Source organism: Thamnophis elegans, chromosome 1 (genome assembly GCF_009769535.1).
Source record: "Thamnophis elegans isolate rThaEle1 chromosome 1, rThaEle1.pri, whole genome shotgun sequence".
Lineage (NCBI taxonomy): Eukaryota > Metazoa > Chordata > Lepidosauria > Squamata > Colubridae > Thamnophis > Thamnophis elegans.
This window is the reverse complement of record NC_045541.1, coordinates 3,618,618-3,638,751: the sequence shown is the minus strand read 5'-3', so window position 1 is coordinate 3,638,751 and position 20,134 is coordinate 3,618,618. Positions and strand designations below refer to the sequence as shown.

Sequence of the window (20,134 nt, the reverse complement as noted above, 5' to 3'; positions counted from 1 at the left end):
GTGAGCGCCTGTTTGCCGTCGCCCGGCTCCCGCTTGACGCCTTAGAAATGCTAGTGAATGGCGCTCTGGATGGCTGGAGAGGTGGGTTGCATGAGCAGCTGTTCCACTTCCCTGCGCGCCTCCCAGCTCAAGATGCCCTGGCTCAGCTCTCCCTGCAGAGCCAGAGCACCTCCGCTGCCACCGCCGATGCCATCCCAGCATGGCTTTTTCGGCGGCTTCCAAACTGAGTCTTCCGGCAATGGCTGGTTACCTGGGAGACCGCCTCCTGCCAATTACCTCCCAAAGACCGATTAGATCGCACAGAGTAGGCCTTCTCCGGATTCCATCCGCCAGCCAATGTCGGCTGGCGACACCCCGGGGGAGGTCCTTCTCTGTTGCAGCTCCGGCCCTCTGGAATGATCTCCCCGTTGATGTCCGGACCCTCACTACCTTCCGGCCTTCCGCAAAGCGACTAAGACCTGGCTGTTCCGGCAGGCCTGGGGCTGTTGAGTTGTCCAGCCCCACTTCAGGTTTGTGAGTGTTGTGTAATTTTAAACTGTTGTTTATTTTTATATATCCTCCTCCCTTTTATTGTAAGCCGCCCTGAGTCTCTTGAGAGTGGACGGCATACAAAATTTAATAAATAAATAATAATAAATAAATAAATAAATAAATCCCAGCATGGCTTTTTCGGCGGCTTCCAAATCGAGTCTTCTGGCAGTGCTGCTCTGGGCATACGCTCTATGGTTGTACGCTCTTGAAGAATGTTGGGCACAGCACCGCTCACAACCTAGCAGTATTCCAAAGGCACCAAGCAATGCAATCACCTTTGTCCTCCCGCCCCCCGGTTCCTGTGGCTTGGCACCTTCGGGATACCGCTAGGTTGGTGAGCAGCACTCTGCCTGGCCAGAGGGGGGGCATTGTCCAGGGGGCTTGTTTTTGGGGGGAGGGCTTATATTTTTGCCCACCTGAAAATGTGGCATGGTCTTATTATCAGGACATGTCATATTTTGCGGGAAACAAGGTATATTTATTTTTAATATAGAGATCAGAGACTTAATAAAGGAATCAGTCTAAAAAGCAGTTAAATAAATGTGGCTGTCACTTTCTCGGCCAGTTTTATTCAAAAATAAAAGTCATGTATTTTTCAAGTAGTTTCTCAGAAGCTGTGCAGTAGCATAGATCAAAATTAAAGAGTTTCCTAGATAGGTGAGATAAATTCAACAAATGTACTAATATTGGAAGTAACTCTGGACTTTTTATACTAGTTCAGCTCTGTTGCCTGTTCATCTTGACAGTATTATGTTCCAGATAAAAGTGTTGAAATTACTGCATTACTGCTTCAGATAGGAAGGCAGCGCAGAGAGTGGTGAGGATGGCAAAAAAAAAAATCATTAGTAGATCACTCCCTTCCATCCAGGACATGGCATATAAGAGTAGGGTACCTAGTATTATCTGGGATGCTATACATCCTCTTCACGATTTGTTTTTCCTGATCTGATTCCCTCTCCTCTGGGAGGAGGCTTCATGGTATCCGAAGCAGAACATTTAGATTCAGTCATAGTTTCGTTCCATTTAGTATCAACCTTGTGAACTGTCAAGTTTCCTCTTTCCGGTGTGTGTGTGTGTGTGTGTGTTTGTATATGTGTGTATGTATGGGTGTAGGTATATATATGTACATAGATTTTCACGGGTGTAGGTATACTGATATATATATATAGGTATATAGGTATAGGTATGTAGGTATATACATATTAAGCAGTGGTTAACACAACTGCTTAATATGTAATACTGCCCAGGTTCAAATCCCAGTAAGGGTATGGCTAGCTGATGAGAGCTAAATAGCTTGAAATATTTCTATATTAGTCTCCCTTTATTTATTTATTTATCAGCACAAATGCAACATATATATTATGACCTTCCTCCCATATTTGGGCATACCAGGGGTTGTGACTTTATATATATATATATGTGTGTGTGTGTGTGTGTGTGTGTGTGTGTTTTATTTGTGCTGATAAATAATAAAGGGAGACTAGTATAGACAGTCTGTGCTGTATTGCATCTTAGGCAAACGTCTTAGCCATTATGCTAGGCAACAGTAAAAATATTGGGTTTCTGTCATGATGGACTCTTGTGACGAGCTGATTGACAGAGATGGAAGCAGTTAGCTTCCTCCCATAATTGGGGCTTACCAGGGGTTGTGACAATATATATATAGTGTGTGTGTGTGTGTGTGTGTGTGTTTGTGGTGTGTGTGTTGTGGTGTGTGATGTATATGTTCTCTTGAGAGCAAGCAACAGAATTTCATTTTTAATGTGGGCCAGTGTGTTCACAGTAAAAAAAACATGATAATAACAGTTATCTAAATATGTCTTCAAAACATTCCAAAACATACCTCTAAAAGATGATGAAATAAAACAATTCTGTTTTACAGCTGAACTTTGTCCTGTTCCTGAATACTGTGAGGGTGCTGGCCACAAAAATTTGGGAAACCAATGCTGTTGGCTACGATGTCAGAAAGCAATACAGGTATGATGTATTCCCAGAAGCAGTCTCTACTAGAACTGATTTGATCAGATACGATGTTTTTTTTTTACTTGTAATGAAGAAGTCTTCTGTTTGGAAATACTCTGGTGATCTTTTGCCAGGAGAAAAGCCAGGTTGGACTCCTGAAGGACTGGTTGTATAAAAAAGGCCAAAGATAATTTCCCTACTTTCATAGATGGCTGGACTATATAATGAGCTCAAGGTATAGGAGGATTAATTTAGTTAGCATTAGGAAAAGCTTGTTTAAGATAATAGATCAGCCTCAGTTATGGATGTCCTCAGGCAGAAGACAGGCAAACATCTTCCCTGAATTTTCTACATCATCTAAAAGGCTGAATTAGATGATCTAGATCACAGTTTTTCAAGCTTCTTTGAAGCCTAGCTCTGGGAAAAATGCACACACAATATCTGTGTCTGTATGCATCACCATGTTTTCTATTGGATTTAAAAGGCCATGTAGTCAAATTGCTCGTGACTCGTCAAAACCGCGGTCCACTAAAGCGCGCCCGATTAAAGCGCGTACCTGACGTCATCAGCAGCGCGACAAATAAAATTAAAAATAAATTAAATTAAAATTAAAATAAAATTAAAGCAAGCCGATTCTCATAAAGGTAAGGGTTAGGTTTAGGGTTAGGGTTAGGGTTAGGTTAAGGGTTAGGATTAGGGTTAGGGTTACGTTAAGCGTTAGGGTTAGGTTTAGGGTTACGTTAAGGGTTAGCGTTAGGTTTAGCATTAGGTTAAGGGTTAGGTTTAGGGTTAGGTTTAGGGTTAGGTAAGGGTTAGGCTTAAGGTTAGGTTTAGGGTTAGGTTTGGGGGGGTTAGGGTAAGGTTTTTTGCTTTAATTTTAAATTTACTGCTCACAGCGTGCTGTTTTCGTCGCGCTGTGATGACGTCACGTACGCGCTTTCATCGAGCGCGCTTTAGTCTACCGTGGATTTGTGGTGGAACCATATAGATCAGCCTCAGTTATGGATGTTCTCAGACAGAAGACAGGCAAACATCTTCCCTGAATTTTCTACATCATCTAAAAAGCTGAATTAGATGATCTACATCACAGTTTTCAAGCTTCTTTGAAGCCTAGCTCTGGGAAAATATGCACACACAATATCTGTGTCTGTATGCATCACCATGTTTTCTATTGGATTTCAAAGGCCATTTAGTCAAATTGCTAGCAGGTTTTGAACACCAAGCTCTGTATGAATTTAAACTTAAAGAAAGTGTCGATGTTTGGGGATGTGGAATCATTTCTGACTACTGGTGTTGTCTGCAGAATTTGATTTAAATCTAGACATTTCAATGTTTGACAGACTTCTTTCTGATTTGGTCTTTTCTAAAAATTATTACAGGAACGAGTAACACAGTGAACCATATATTCTATAATCGATTTATCTTTCATTCATTGGCTGGCTCACCAATTGCCCCGCCCGCCTCTAAGAGTCCTATCTAAACCTTAAAGTCTTAAAGCTGTCAAGTTTGAACATCCCTGGGTGTTTTTTTCTAAAGGGTTAGGGGTGCAAGGGTCTTGTAACTTGACAGCTTGAAGACTTGCACACTTCAATGCCAGAGTTCCTGAGCCAACATGACTGGAGGAGGATTCTGAGAGTTGAAGTCCACAAGTCTTAAAGCTGTCAAGTTTGAACGCCCCTGGGTTCTTTTTCTAAAGGGTTAGGGATGCAAGGGTCTTGTAACTTGACAGCTTTAAGACTTCAATGCCAGAGTTTCTGAGCCAACATGACTGGAGGAGGAATTCTGAGAGTTGAAGTCCACAAGTCTTAAAGCTGTCAAGTTTGAACACCCCAGGGTTTTTTTTCCTAAAGGGTTAGGGGTGCAAGGCTCTTGTAACTTCAGGGGTATGTACTGTACAGGAAGAGATAGTCATGAGATTATAGCAATAGGAAGAATGGCAAGCATCATAACAAACAACTCCAGAAATATTCTTTCAGCATAAAATTGAAGAATAGCACATCTTTAGTCTCTGGTTTAACCAGATAAATAAATTTCTAGGCTCCGAGTGAGATCAGCAACTACTCCAGGTAGAGCAGGAGTCCCCAGTCCCTGGGCCGCAGCTCACTACCAGGCCTTGAGCCTTTAAGAGCTGGGCTGCGGAAGTGGGAGGGTGAGCACATGAGCATAGCAATAGCAATAGCAATAGGAGTTAGACTTATATACCGCTTCATAGGGCTTTCAGCCCTCTCTAAGCGGTTTACAGAGTCAGCATATCGCCCCCACAGTCTGGGTCCTCATTTCACCCACCTCGGAAGGATGGAAGGCTGAGTCAACCTTGAGCCGGTGAGATTAGAACTGCTGAACTGCAGATCACAGTCAGCTGAGGTGGCCTGAAGTACTGCACCCTAACCACTGCGCCACCTCAGCTCCTTAACTTGCACAAGCAGCATGTGAACATGCTCCATTTGTGCGTGTGGCAGGCACAGTGCCTGGTGCTCATGCAAATGAGTTGTGCATGTGCTTGCCCACCACACGCAGAACCATCCCCTCCCTCCACCACCCCCACCCCCACCCACTTGTCCACAAAATCAAAAAGGGGGAACTGAGGTAGAGCTTCCACAGAAGTGACTCTGCTTTGTCCAAACTTACACATTGCCGTTTGGCAAATACCCTTCAAAGCTAAGAAACTTGGAATGTGTAAGATTGCTGTTTATGTCATGTTCATCATATGCAGCATCTGATAGTCTCCTAATTATAATTTCTCTTAACTTTCTTCCAGAAAACTAGCAAAATCCACTTTAATTTTGACCTTCGTCTTTGGTGTGCATTACATTGTCTTTGTGTGCCTACCTCACACCTTCACTGGGTTGGGCTGGGAGATCCGGATGCACTGTGAACTCTTCTTCAACTCATTCCAGGTCTGGTGGCATGGTACTACTACTACCTATCACTTACGAACCACTCAAATGTTCAGTTACAAAACTGGCCACACTGCCATATTTCTTGCTGCAAGAGATAACCAATGAAAAGGAACGGCATGTTCCAAAATTCAGCAATAATTGAAAAGCAAATTATACTTCGGTATATTGTAAGCATGCAATTTAGTCTGCACACATTTCTTAAACTCTGAAAAGAGCCGAGGTGGCGCAGTGGTTAAATGCAGCACTGCAGGCTACTGCTAGATCAGCAGTTCAGCGGTTCAAATCTCACCGGCTCAGGGTTGACTCAGCCTTCCATCCTTCCGAGGTGGGTGAAATGAGGACCCGGATTGTTGGGGGCAATATGCTGACTCTCTGTAAACCGCTTAGAGAGGGCTGAAAGCCCTATGAAGTGGTATATAAGTCTAACTGCTATTGCTATTGCTATTGAAAAGCAATCCTAAAGTCCTCTGGATAAGACTAGGAAGAGAGATGATTCCAAGGGCTTCTTCCTCTTTTCTGCTCAAGATGCTGCATAAATAAGCACCAGATCCCCCATAGTTCTCCAGATGTAGCTAGCTTTTGATCTTTCAGTTTGACTGAGGTGGCAGGCTGAACTAAGGTAGGCCTTAAGCCTGAACCAAACTAGGGTTTCATGATATTACGCTTTTAACTGTTCACATATAGAAATTGCAAAGGTTTGCTTTTAGGACATGGTGCGGTTAGACCCGGGTTAGAGGCACATGAAACCTGCTGAAGCAAAGTCTCTATTTTAATGTATTTGCTGGCTTGACTGTCTGGAAGACACATTTAACTTCCTCAAAATACGAGCTACTCTGCTCCGTTAGCTGACTATGCATTATAACTTCCTGTAGACATAATATTGCTGTAACCCAAGGGCAAATCTTGAGGGGTTTTCCAAAACTAACGGATGGCTTTATCTGAACATAAACTATATAAGGGATTTCCTGCCTGGTCACTCAGGGTTCAGGCCTTTGTCTCTGAACTTGTGCAATAAACTATTCCTTCCCTGAAGAGCTGGCTTGTGTGTCCTGTTTTTTCTACAACATGACCACAGGAGTTGGTATGCAATTGTAGCAAAATTGATTGCCGTTCTCAAATCCCATGTCATAAGAAATCTGTTTGCTTCTAAAGCTCCACAATAGCCTTCTGTTGTTTTCTCAAAGGATTGGCACAAGAAAGCCCTGAAAAAATATTTATCGGTGGAGTTTATTTTAAAAAAAATCTTTTATATGCACTGTATGACGATCCAAGATTCTTTAGCAGTATTTGCACTTAAAATCTTTTGCATTAAAGATGTGAAGTGAGCACTGAGCCTACTTTATGAAACAATATAGTCCTTGGGGCAAAGCAAATGAAATACAGCCTCAGCACAGTGATCATGCCATAACATTTATTGCCTTCCAATCTCTGTTGCATGAATGAAAAATGCAACAATCCTGGAGGAATAGAACAGAATAGAATAACTTTATTGTCACCTTGTACACTAATCAGCATATGTTAAAATGAAATTTTGTTGCATACAGCTCTCAGAGAGTCACCACCTCCAATATACGTTACATGCATAAGGCAAAAAATACAAACATATGTATGTATTTAGTGTCACAACCCCTGGTATGCCCAAATATGGGAGAAAGCCTACTGCTTCCTATCTCTGTCTATCGGCTCGTCACAAGAGACCATCCAGACAGAAACCCAATATTTTTTTACTGTTGCCTTTGTTGTATTTGTGTTGTATTTATGCTGATAAATAAATAAAGGGAGACTAGTATAGATCTATTTCAAGCTATTTAGCTCTCATCAGCTAGCCATACCTTTACTGGGATTAGAACTGTGCTGTATTACATTAGGCAATTGTGTTAACCACTAAGCCACAAGGTTCTCCTCCTTTATCAGCTGAGCCAGGGAAATAGGTATGTATTTAGTGTCACAAATTTGGGCATACCAGGGGTTGTGACACTAAATACATACCGATTTCCCTGGCTCAGCTGATAAAGGAGGAGAACCTTGTGGCTTAGTGGTTAACACATCTGCCTAAAATGTAATACAGCACAGGTTCTAATCCCAGTAAGGGTATGGCTAGCTGATGAGAGCTAAATATCTTGAAATAGATCTATACTAGTCTCCCTTTATTTATTTATCAGCATAAATACAACACAAACTATGTATATACCCACATATATTATATGACATAGAAATTATGCTCCATCAAAATCTGCTAATTAAATTTATTTTGAAATGAAATGTATTTATAACATTTCAGAATCTCCTCTTCTGTTTCCTCTACACTTTTTCCATTGCATCACCTGATCATTGAAGATCACTGTAAAATTATTTCTAGACTGACAGAGTGGAATGGTATCTTTAAGAAGATACCTTTTACGGATAAAGCTATATTCTTGCTGTGGGTTTTAACAAATCTAAGAACTAATAGTAACACATTGCAAATCTTGTACACATTCTTTCTTAAAAGAATGAGATTATGTGCTTGCATTATACTACAAAATTTATTGAGTCTAGTTTCCCCAGGGCATTTATAAAGCCAAAACCAATCTTAAATCTTTCACAAACTCTTTCTATTAATGTTTGATCATTATACATTCAAAAATAAATAAAACCCAGCCAGGCAAGGTGATAGGAGTCTGTTACCCACACAACGAAAATGTTAAATTTACATTATAAAGCCATTACTAAATCAATCTTAAAACTATTTTTAACACTAACAGCAGAACTAACCGTAAAACTCTACTGCTACCTTAATACCTAACCCTTAACCCTAACCCTAACCTTAATAAGGTAGTAAACATGAACCCTAACACCAATATTATCCAACCCTTAATTTAGTACTATTTTAAACCTTGCCAAACTGTAACACTAATTAATAGATTTTGTTAGCATTTGGCTAATGCTCATTCCAATATTGCTCTAACTACACGCAACAATCTAGCACTAAATCTAAACCTTACCAAACTATTTAATCCTATTCCTATCCACCTAATCCTATCTCCTACTGAGCCAAACCTAATCCTAATTCGACCCTAAAATTGGCCATAAAAACAAAAATAAGCCTTAAACCTTATATAAACTAAGCACCTAACCTGAACTGTAACTTAACCTTGCTGTCAATACTAACTATAAACTTTAATATTCACCTTAGCTATAACTTTTTATAATCTGTACAATAATGCCTAATGGTAGTCGTAGTCCAGATTCTTGAATCCTTATAACAATAATAACCTTAACTCTAACTCTAATCCTGTCACCATAAACCTGGTCCATGCTATAGGTATAGATTTTTATTGTGAAATATATTCATTTGGTTTTTGGGTCAAGGTAACGATAATTACGTTCCTTTTTAAATTCTTATTCCAATTCCTCCTTCAGGGATTTTTTGTCTCTATCATCTATTGCTACTGTAATGGAGAGGTAAGTTTCTAGTGGATAATGGAGGTGCAGTTGGAATGTGTGTGTGTGTGTATGTATTTTCATACTTGTGCACAGGGATTGCCCCTCTGTCTCTCTCTCTCTCCCCCCCCCCAATGTTCACTCTCCCAACAGTCTTTTCTACGGAGAAAAATTGTTTGTATCTCCTAATTTCAAGGTGATGTTCATGGAAAACTACCTCTGTTTGTGGCTAGATAGCCTTTCTGTGGCTAGCAGAGTAGCTGGGATGTACAGTAGGTTAAATTTGCTATCAAAATGGGCATGCTGAGCCTTAGAAATATGCCTTGCTTAATGTTAAGATCAAGGAGCTAATGATTGGAAGAAAGGGAAAAGGAAATTACCTTAAAAAAACCTTTGGGACGTAATTCATAAATTCATTTTCCAGGCATAAAAAAGGAGGATGGCTTAGAACAAAACAGGTTATTTACAGAATAGAGTTGGAAGGGAAACCTTGGAGGTCTTCTAGTCCAATCTCCCTATACCTGTGATGGCGAACCTATGGCATGCGTGCCACAGGTGGCACACAGAGCCATTTCTGAGGGCACATGAGGCACCATGCGCACACTCGGCAGCTGATTTTCCGCCTTGATTTTCAGCCATTTTCTGCCCTCCGGAGGGTGAAAACCACCTAATATGCTAACCGGAAGTTCGGGAACGGATTTATGGTTTGCGCATTGGGCTGCTTTTTGCCCTCCCAGCCTCCGGAGGGAGGAAAAACGGGCAACCTGGAAGTCACTTCCAAAACTTCCAGTTTGCGTGTTGGGACGTTTTTTGCCCTCACCAGGCTCCTAGGAAAGCCTCTATAGCTTGGGGAACGCAAAAAAAAATGGACCTACGGGGCCCACCGGAAGTCAGAAAATGGGCTGTTTCCATCCTCTGGAGGGCCTGGGGGGGGGGCGTTTTTGCCCTCCCCAGTCTCCAAGGAAGCTGTGTGCACATGTGTGGGGCAGTGGGGGGCATCATGCATGCATGCGCAGGAGGCATGGTGGTGTGTGTGGGGCCATTAAATTATGGGGTGGGTATGTGAGTTCGCACAATAGCGCATGCACATATTTTTGGTACCCGAGGTGAAAAAGGTTTCCCATCACTGCCCTATACCATACCCCAGATAAAACCTCCAGTGATCAAGCATCCACAACTTCTGAAGGCAAAAGCTGTGCCACTGGTGGTTTTCACTGTGGCAGCCCCTTAAATACTGGAACACTGCCGTCATGTCACCTGTTTCTGACCCCCCCTCCTCCGTCCAGGAACGAAAAGCCAAATGTAAAAGAGGCAAACCAATTCTCCAAGTTGGTTTCTCTGAATCGTGAATGTTGACTTCTGCAAAAGGGCGTTGGCACAAGCAGTTTCTTTTATAATCAGGAGAGGATTTTAATAAGCAACAGCTGAGCGTAATTATCTCGTATAATTACGCAGTTTTTCTTGCCGCCGGAGTAGCCCTTCGATGGGCGTGCATCCCGAAACAACTCACAATTTCTGGATCACTCCCTCTGATCCAAGGCTCCGGTGCCACCTGGTGACCAACCAGTCTCTCCTCGCCCTGCTCGTAGTCGGCACCCTGTACAGAGTCCTTCACTCCTCCAGGGCTGACTCATAAGACCCCCGCTGTGGAGTCTGGCGGCAGCTCCAACGGCTCCTGCCGGGCCACAACAGTCACCCTTAGTCCTTCTTTTCAGTAGACTAACCATACCCAATTCTGCAAACTGTTCTTCCTATGTTTTAGTCTCCAGTCCTTTAATTGTCTTAGTTGTTTTTCTCTGCACTTTTTCCAAAGTCTTAATATCTTTTTTGTAATGTGGTGACCAAAACTGAATGCATTATTCCAGGTGGTCCTTACTAAGGTTTTTATAAAGCAGTACTATACTTTGGATTTGGATTTAACTTTATTTGTATGCCGCCCTTTTCCCTGAGGGGACTCAGGGCGGCTCACAATTCAGGGGGAGGGAGGACAAAACAAGTTATACACATGAAGACATACATAGTTAAAAAGCACAACAGTCATACTATTTGGGTGGGGTTGAAGTCTTTAGCCCCAGGCCTGTCGGGACAGCCAGGTTTTTAAGGGCTACGCGGAAGATCTGAAGGATGATAACCTAATACTTCATGTTATCTTAGTTTACGCAACCAGGATTGCATTCACTTTTTGGCTGTTTGACTCATGTTTAAGCGATTATCCATTAGTACTCCAAGGTCCCTCTCAGAGTTACTTTTTTTTTGAGCCAGGTTTCGATTAATCTGTACTTGTACCTTTGGATTTTCCTGCCTAAGTGTAAAATTTTGCTTTTGTCCACTTTAAATTTCATATTGTTGGATAGGGCCCATTGTCTAGTAAGGAAACAACGTCACGAAAGAAACTAGAAAAAGCCAAGGTTCAACATTTGATGGATACCTGCTTCTTTCTGATTCTCCACACTCTCTCCAAATTGGGATGGATTTCTTACCTGGTTGAAGGCAATCAGGGAACAAATACCATCTCCTCCAGAAGAGGGCAGCAAAAGAATAAAGGCAAAACAAAGCTAGTCTTTTCCAAAAGCTCACCTGGAGAAGAGAACCTTTCTGCTCCCAACTGATTGCCTGGAATGAGAGTTCTGGAACGAGCTCCCTGTTGAGATCCGGACCCTTACTACCCTCCCGGCCTTCCGCAAAGCCACCAAGTCCTGGCTGTTCCAGCAGGCTGGGGGGAGCTGAGAAGCATCTACCTCCACGGAATTGTGAATGTTGGTTTTGTTTTTAATATGTGTCTTTGTCTCGTTTCCCCCCTTTCCCTTGTCTTTTGTGAGCCGCCTGGAGTCCTCCGGGAGTGGGCGGCATACAAGACAAATAAATAAATAAATAAATAAATAAATAAATAAATAAATAAATAAATAAATAGTTCCCTGGGTAATTACTACAAATATCTCTTTTATTGGTTTCCTGGGTTTTGCTTGTCTCTGCCCAGTCTCTAGACAAACAGATTTAGATTTCATCTTTCACTTCAGATTCTTCGGATGTTTCCTCCTCCTTTGCTGCAGAATATATTATTTACCTGAAATAAATCTCTTCCTTCCTAGCTGTAGAACAGTAAGCAGAAGCAACTATATCATTTGTCTCTGTTGTAATGGGTTGTATATACGCATGTTCATGTCTGAAGAAGCAAATAATTACAGGTTCAGAATAGGTTTTCCATAATTGTATTATTTATTTATTTATTTATTTATTATTAAAATTTATATGCCGTCCAATCCCGAAGGACCTCCGGGCGGTTTACAAAAGAAGAAAGAAGAAAAAGAAAATAAGAAAATCACAACACATGCATTCATTCTAATCGTGGCTGGACCTCAACACTGAGGTCACAGCCCCAGGCCTGCCGGAACAGCCAGGTTTTAACAGCTTCCTGAAGGCCATGAGAGTGGGTAAGGTCCGGATCTTTGGGGGCAGCTGATTCCAAAGAGTCGGAGCAGCCACGGAGAAGGCTCTCCTCCGGGGGCCCGCCAGCCAACACTGTCTGGCTGACGGCATCTGAAGGAGGCCCAATCTGTGGGATCTTACCGGCCGTTGGGGAGGTATGTGGCAATAGGCGGTCTCGCAGTACGCTGCTCCTAAGCCTGTAGGGCTTTAAAGGTAATACCAACACCTTGAATTGCGTCTGGAGACCAATTGGTAGCCAGTGCAGCTCGCGGAGGTCAGGTGTAACTTGGGGTACCTCGGTACACCCAATATTGCTCGCGCGGCCGCATTCTGGACTAGCTGCAGTCTCCGAACGCTTTTCAAGGGTAGCCCCATGTAGAGCGCGTTGCAGTAATCCAGCCTTGAGGTGACAAGGGCGTGAGTGACTGTTTGAAGTGCCTCCTGATCCAAATAGGGCCGCAATTGGTGCACCAGGTGAACCTGGGCAAAGGCCCCCCTGGTCACAGCCGACAGATGGTGTTCCAGTGTCAGCTGCGAATCCATGAGGACCCCCAAATTGCGGGCCCTCTCCGAGGGGTGTAAATTTTCACCCCCCAGGGGGTTAAGGATGGACTGTCTAAGCTGTCCTTTGGGGGCAGCATCCAAAAGCCACTCAGTCTTATCGGGATTTAGCACAAGTTTGTTCCCCCCCACATCCAGAACCCCGACAGCTTCCAGGCATCGGCACATCACGTCCGCCGCTACACTGAGCTGGCACAGGGCAGGTAGATACAGTTTAAATCCAAATTTATTCAGGTTTAGAGTACATTTATTTAATCAATGGGATTTGTTGGTTACAAGTTACATAATGGGAGCTGTCTTTGATTAATGTCAACTGGAACTTTCTCTGCGTGAGAGAGAGATTATATGGGTTGCCCTGACTCCTAGCATTTTATTTGTGATATGTGCTCAAGGAAAGGTTGCCATGGAAGGTGATAGCATGTTTGTGTAAGTAGGTATTATTGGATCCTGTTTTACAAAAAAAAAACACCAAAACAATTTAAGTAATAAAAGTGATGATGTCCATCTTAACTGAGTGGTCAAGTAGAAGAAGAAGTGGGATGCAAAAGTATGCATAGAATCTTGCTTATGATTTCAGCTCTCCCTTTTAATATACCTGTTCAACTTGGTTAATTGTCTCTTTCAGATTTATTTTTGGTATAGAACAGGAAGTTGAGAGGTCTGACTAATACATTAACTACTAGTTCTTAGCATTTGCACAGAACACAAAAATTTATTCTTTTGAAGACTTGTAATTTTCACAGTCACTAGAACCAATATATACATGCAACTTTTACTCTGGAGCATTTCTTGTTTTGCTTAAAATCAATTCTAATCCTCATGACAATGGGAATAGAATTGAAAACTAATTCTGTCAGCAAAGCTGTGCTCCTAGTGACCCCCTTGTTTTCCCCATGATATGTGCTGTAGTACTGCTACTCCATATTCTTTTAGACATAGTCCCCTACTCACTATCTATTATTTATTTTTAATTATAATGTATTTATTATCTCCCATATTTCCTCTACAGAAATGGGTCAGTAAATACACTCTTCCAATTCATCTGCAACAATAAACTCTGTGGGATTATTGGCTAAGAAGTGATAGTAACTTCTCTAAAATCATCCAGATAATGTTTTGGTTGGGGGGGGGGGACCTGAAACTGGCCTCCCTTAGTCCCAATCCAATACCTTAAACAGTGTGCTAGTAAAACTGTTGTGGCCCAACAGAAGCCATTGGAGCTGCCACCAGACTCCGACAGCGAGGGGCCCTATGAGTCAGCTCTGGAGGATGTGGAGGATCCTGGACAGGGCGCAGAGAGACTGGTTGGCCACCAGGAGGCACCTGAGCCTTGCAGCAGTGGGAGGAGACAAGGGAGTGTGCTCCTGATTGTCATGCATTGGAGCAGTGGGAAGGAGACACGGTAGTTGGTCTTGGATGCCTGGCAATGGAGAGCTAATAGGCGTAAAGAACAGTTATGCAGTTACAGGAGATAATTGCACTCAGCTGGTGGTAATTAGGCTCCTCTCAAGACTATAAAAGGAATGATTGTGCACACGCCCTTTGCAGGAGTCAACCGTATTCACTAGAGCTGGAGAACTCTCGTTGCTAGCTTGGCAGGCTGGATTGCTGCCAAGGTTAGTCTGTGCTGGATTGCTGCCAACATCTTGTCTGTGCTGGATTGCTGCCAACGTCTTGTCTGGTGTGTAATAAATCCTTGAAAGTATCTTTGTCTCGGCGTGGTTTGATGTAGGATGAGGGGGGTCAGAACAGTAAACTATACATTTTTGTGGCAGAATGCACTATATTCAGTTGAAAATATAATATTAAAGGAAAAACTTAATTCTAAGCAAAAGTGAGATAAGCTTCTTCCTAGCATTTTTGATGTGGACATTTTCTATTTCCTTAGGTGCAGGCTGAACTCAAGAAGGACATGGGCTAAGTGGCACTTGGCCATGGACTGGAAGAGGACTGTTCCTTGTGGGAATTCTCACTGTGGCTCTGTCCTCACTAACGTGACTCAGAGCACCAGCAGCCACGCTCACATGTGTGCCAGCTCCCGCATGAGGCTGGTTTCCAGCAAGGCATGCAGGAATGGCCCAGGGCAGAACGATGCCCATATAAACTTGCCTGGGTATGTTAGAAGCAACTCTGAACATGACTGCATTCCCCAGTGGGCTCAGGAAGAGGCTGATGAAGAGGAAGAGAAGAGGCTGGATGGTATTTCTCTCAAAAACCTTCTAGACTTCAGAACAATCGTGCATGTTTTCTTGAGGAAGAAGCGAACCAAGTGGAAATAGAGGCATCGCTTTAAAAGTTCAGGGCACAGACAAAGGATTACAAATGTGAAAATGTCATCACAACTTTTATTTCGACTCACCTAATCCAGACCCATGTACAGATTTCTTAGCCAGAGACTTCTTTCTCCAACCAGTAATGTATCCAAAATCATGTTGAGTGGAGATTATGGTTCTTCAACATCTGAACTCTGGTCTCTTCATAATGACTTTTTGTTGCATGATATTTGTGTGTTAGCAAGAAGCAAAGGTTCTTACAATGATAACATTTAGATACCGTTATTTTGAGTCAACTGACATTTAAAAAGAATTTGGAAACAAAAAGAAACTATATTCATCAGCGATGTTGAGTAATAAGTCCTAAATCTTAATATAATTTGACTTGAAGACTTTTCCTCTCAAAGTAAGTATACAAATCCACACATATCTATATTATAGTCAGAACCTAGCATGGATGACATTTTGACTGTATAAAAGCCCTGAAATATTTTTTAAATTTTACATTTTTGTGTTATGAGGTACCTGGTATCACCAGGTTGAGTTGGGTGACCAGACAAATTTTATAAATAATATAAACACGACTAGAAAATTGGAATATAGACCCCAAGTGGCAATTAATATAGAAATAATAAATAATAAAACCAGAAAATTCCGCAAAGTATTTTTTGTTGGCAAAATTCATTTAGGATCTTATTATCCAGCTAAAAACTATGGTGGCATAAATGGTCCTTTTTTCTTTCAAAAAGTAATTCAAGTATACTTCTTTGACTACTGCAGTGTTCTCAACCTTGGCAACTTGAAGATGTCCGGACTTCAACTCCTAGAATTCCCCAGCCAGCATTCGCATTCGCTGGCTGGGGAATTCTGGGAGTTGAAGTCCGGACATCTTCAAGTTGCCAAGGTTGAGAAACACTGGACTAGTGCCTTTGATTTTTCAAATAGGCAGACATTTTAAACTCATTTCTCTAATAAGAAAAGAAGCAAAATCTGAAATTCAGTGCCATTATAATGTCAAACAAATTGAGGACTAACTATATGAATTATTTTGCCCTACATAAAGTTAGGTCTTGCTTTCAGTAAAACAAAAACTTTACAGGAATGGTCTCATAGATTTCAATTACCTTCATTCAAAATGTACAACGATTTGCCTGAAATGGTCTAGGATTTCCTGCTTGAGCAGAAGGTGGATTAGAAGACCTCCAAGGTCCCTTCCAACTCTGTATGTCTGTTATTAATCTTATCAAGATTGCTCAGAATGCACTTTAGCTCTAATCTGTGTCAGTCCACTGGGATGAGAGGTTTAGTCTTCCGAGCTTTCAGATTTATTTATCTTCAGGGAACTCTCTAGCAGAATGTGTCTTTTTGGGCTATTCTCTGTGTGGTATTGATATGGTGCCTGTTCTGTGTGTGGCTTTTTTAGATGTTGATTTGGGTATTGACGGCTAGCTATTAAGTCATTGGCTGTTGTTCCTTGTGCTACCAAGCCCTCACCTCCTAAGTACTTGATAAGCTGGTGGTAAATCAGCACTCCTGTGACTGACAAGAGGGCCGTTTTCCAGGCTTCATTTCCCTGGTTATTTTTTGTACCTGCCCATCCAACAATCTTAGTAGCTGCAAAATTGAATTGATTCCTTGTTCAGTGCAATGTGAGATTACCAATGAGTTAGCATGTGTCTGAAACTTCAGAAGACTAAACCGCCGGACCCAGTGACCGATCCAGATTGGATCCCGCAAGATGATCCTGGGACATGGATATTTGCCTTCATTCGTAAAACTTTAGCTCTATTCGCAGAAATCTCTTGTACAAGAATTATAGAATTGAAACAATCTTTGATGCCTTCTTAACCAACGTAAAGCCAATCTAAAGCCAAAGTAAATATTTGGCAGCACGTTTTACCACTGAGAATGTAAGATGCCGTTAAAACCTGGCTGTTCCGGCAAGCCTAGGGCTGTTGACCTTAGTGTTAAGGTCCAGCCCCGATTAGAACATATGTGTGTTGTGAATTTTAAACTATTGTTTTTACTTATTTTCTTTTTCTTTTTTTTCTTCTTTCATTGTAAGCCATCCGGAGTCCTCCGGGATTGGGCGGCCTATAAATTTAATAAATGAATGAACAAGGAGCTGGAAAGGGGAACAATAGGTGAATAACAGTTACTATATTTTTCGCAGTACAAGATGCACTCCCCCCACTCCCCAAATGGGTGGAAATGTCTGTCCTCTTATAGAGCGAATATTGCGGTGGGTGAGGGGAGTTCACTGCCACCACTGCTGCCACTATTCGTGGCTGCTGGGGAACGCCGGAGCTTTGCTGCCAAGCAGCTGATCGGTGGTTAGATCGACCTCTCGGAATACCACTGATCAGCTGTTTTAGGCAGTGGCAATCCCATCGCCTAGAACAGCTGATCGGCAGTATTTCAGGAGGCCAATCCAACTGCTTGGCAGCGAAGGGCTCCAGTGTTCCCTGGTAGTGGCGGCGGCGGCAGCTCAGCTCCGTTGACCAGTGGTGGGTGCAACGGAGCGGAACCTGATGAGCCACGTGCTGGGGCTGCGATAATGTGCTGAAGCTGACCCAGGGTATTTGCTGTTTCCTGCAAGAACACTAGCCAGATAAATACCGGATGGATGCTGGGAGGCAGAGGCAAACTTTTGTTTTCTTGTTTTCCTCCTCTAAAGCTAAAGCTTATAGTCTTCAGCGTCTTCTAGTCCGAAAAATACAGTACTTAATCCTTCTTCTGCTTGCTGCTTCTCTATACCTCTTGAATCGCCAGCCTTACTTTTTGAATGACCCCCAAAAGAAGTGCAGGGGAAAGTAACGAACTAATGCAAAAACTGATTTCCTGTTTGCAAGTTGTCTCTTTTATATCGCCTTCTCACTCGGCTGCCTTTCGTTCATATTTCTCTCATATTTTGGTGGGGTGAGGCAAACCATTCAACAATGATAACATAATATTCAAATCAGTGCTATTTGAAAAGTGTTTGATTTTTGCATGTTTAAATCGATTACTGGTTTTTCTGTGGTTGGATTATTTATTTATTTCAGAATTGTAGAACTGAATAGGCTGCTGATGAATGCATTAAAATGATTGAATATTGTCAAATGGTCTGTCATATACATAAATCATTGTGTTTGTAAAGTTTTCCTTCTTTTTTCTTGTCTAATTAAAGTACTGAGTGTTGCAGGGGTGGGTTTCAACCGGTTCGTGGCAGTCCCTGCGAACCAGTTGGTCGCCGAACCCGGAAGTAAGTAACCAATTGTTGGAAGAAATCTCCTTTTGTTTTTTCCCACTTTACAGGGCTAATCCTGTAAGGAAACAGGAAGGAAACATTCTGGTGCTGTTTCTAGCCTCATCTTTATTGACCTGCTTACAGAAACTGCCTCTCTGGTTAACCCCTATTACATTGTAATAGCTAAGGCAAAGCGCCCATCGACTTGAATAATGTTGAGTTAGCCAACGCCCACATGGTCACATGACCACTAAGCCCTGCCTACCCACCTGGTCATTAGGACAGAGAACCGGTCGATAATTATTTGAATCCCACCACTGCTCCTTACCCTCTTTCCCTGGACTGTCTGAGCACCTCTTCCCTCGACTTGTGAATGGCCCAAATTGGATCTCGTAGGGCCTTTGCCATTCCCTGCTATACCCCTATACCCCTTACCTGAGATTCCCTTGCTTCCTGCTTAACAACCCACATGTCTTGGGTTGTGAATGGGTGACCCCTGGGACTACCTGGATTGCCATCAGTAGATGATGTGCTCATGTGACTTCATGCTTTACAATCATGTCATTAGCAATGGCAGTCCTGGTCCCAATTGCAGTCACATTCCACCTGTATCACAGTTTCATCAATTTTTTAATTGATCTTTTTCATTTACAAATTTCGTTACAAATTATTTACAAATTTTATTATAAGTCTTTCTTCCGTTCTCCCTTCAAGTATAGTCAGATCCCTTAATTGATACAATGATTGGTGCAGTTGCAGATTCAGTCACTTCTGCTGTGATATTCTTCCCAAGCTGGTCAAACATCTTTTAAATCTCTGAACTAATCCTTTGTCTGTAATTTGCTTTATAAATGATCTTCCATTTTCTCTAATTTCTACTGATTTTCAGGTAGTGGCCATTTTTTTTATTGTAATCCCAAAAGAGAAGGGAAATATGAAAGAGCATTCTCATTCTCTCTGTCATATATGTACATGTGTATATGTGTAATCTTTTACAACTCCCTGTCTCCTTATCTATTTGTTTAATGAAATGTCAATTGCCCTTCTTAACAGGTTTTAACAATCCTCTTTGCTATGGAGGTATGTATTGTTTCTTTGATAAACTTCAACATATTTTAAAATAAACAATAACCCAAATTCAACTACGCACTTAAAACCTTTTGCTTCTGATTCTTTTATTCGTTATTTCTTTACTTTAATCCTGCTCACAGAATGAAGAAACGCTTACAGAGTAGTTTAGGTAATCTGCTGCTGAGAAGATCTCTATAATTATTAGAATTTTTCTGTTCCAAATGTGCACTCAATGACTCTGAACTTCCTTGGATACACTGCTGAAGTTTCCCTCCCAGTGATGCTAAATATCTTCCTATCTACTTCATGGGAAATTGTATGTAGAGCCGAGGTGGCGCAGTGGTTAAATGCAGCACTGCAGGCTACTTCAGCTGACTGCAGTTCTGCAGGTTCGGCTGTTCAAATCTCACCGGGTCAAGGTTGACTCAGCCTTCTATCCTTCTGAGGTGGATAAAATGAGGACCCGGATTGTTAGGGGGCAATATGCTGACTCTGTAAACCGCTTAGAGAGGGCTGAAAGCCCTATGAAGCGGTATATAAGTCTAACTGCTATTGCTATTGCTATTGCTAATATAGTTAGACTAGGAGGAGAAAGCCAAACCCAATTAACAATTGGCTATGGCCATCTCATCTGTTCTGGCAGTAGGCTCCCCAACCTGCTGTTCTCCATGGTTTGAAGGACTCTGAGTCAGGGCCCTTGATTCAGCTAAATGATGACTATTACTAATCTAGTATTCTAGATGCAGGGCCAAGGGCAA

The 20,134-nt window shown here is 42.1% G+C and overlaps 1 protein-coding gene across 1 annotated transcript in view; it reads left to right on the top strand.

Annotated features, from left to right (window-relative positions):
• PTH2R (parathyroid hormone 2 receptor) overlaps positions 1–15,096 on the top strand; it is a 50,540-nt gene extending 35,444 nt beyond the window's left edge. The window contains 5 exon segments of the mRNA XM_032234018.1: positions 2,414–2,508; positions 5,252–5,390; positions 8,796–8,866; positions 14,710–15,008; positions 15,011–15,096. Coding sequence (XP_032089909.1) covers positions 2,414–2,508; positions 5,252–5,390; positions 8,796–8,866; positions 14,710–15,008; positions 15,011–15,096 — 690 coding nt within the window.
• Positions 15,097–20,134: the final 5,038 nt, after the last annotated feature.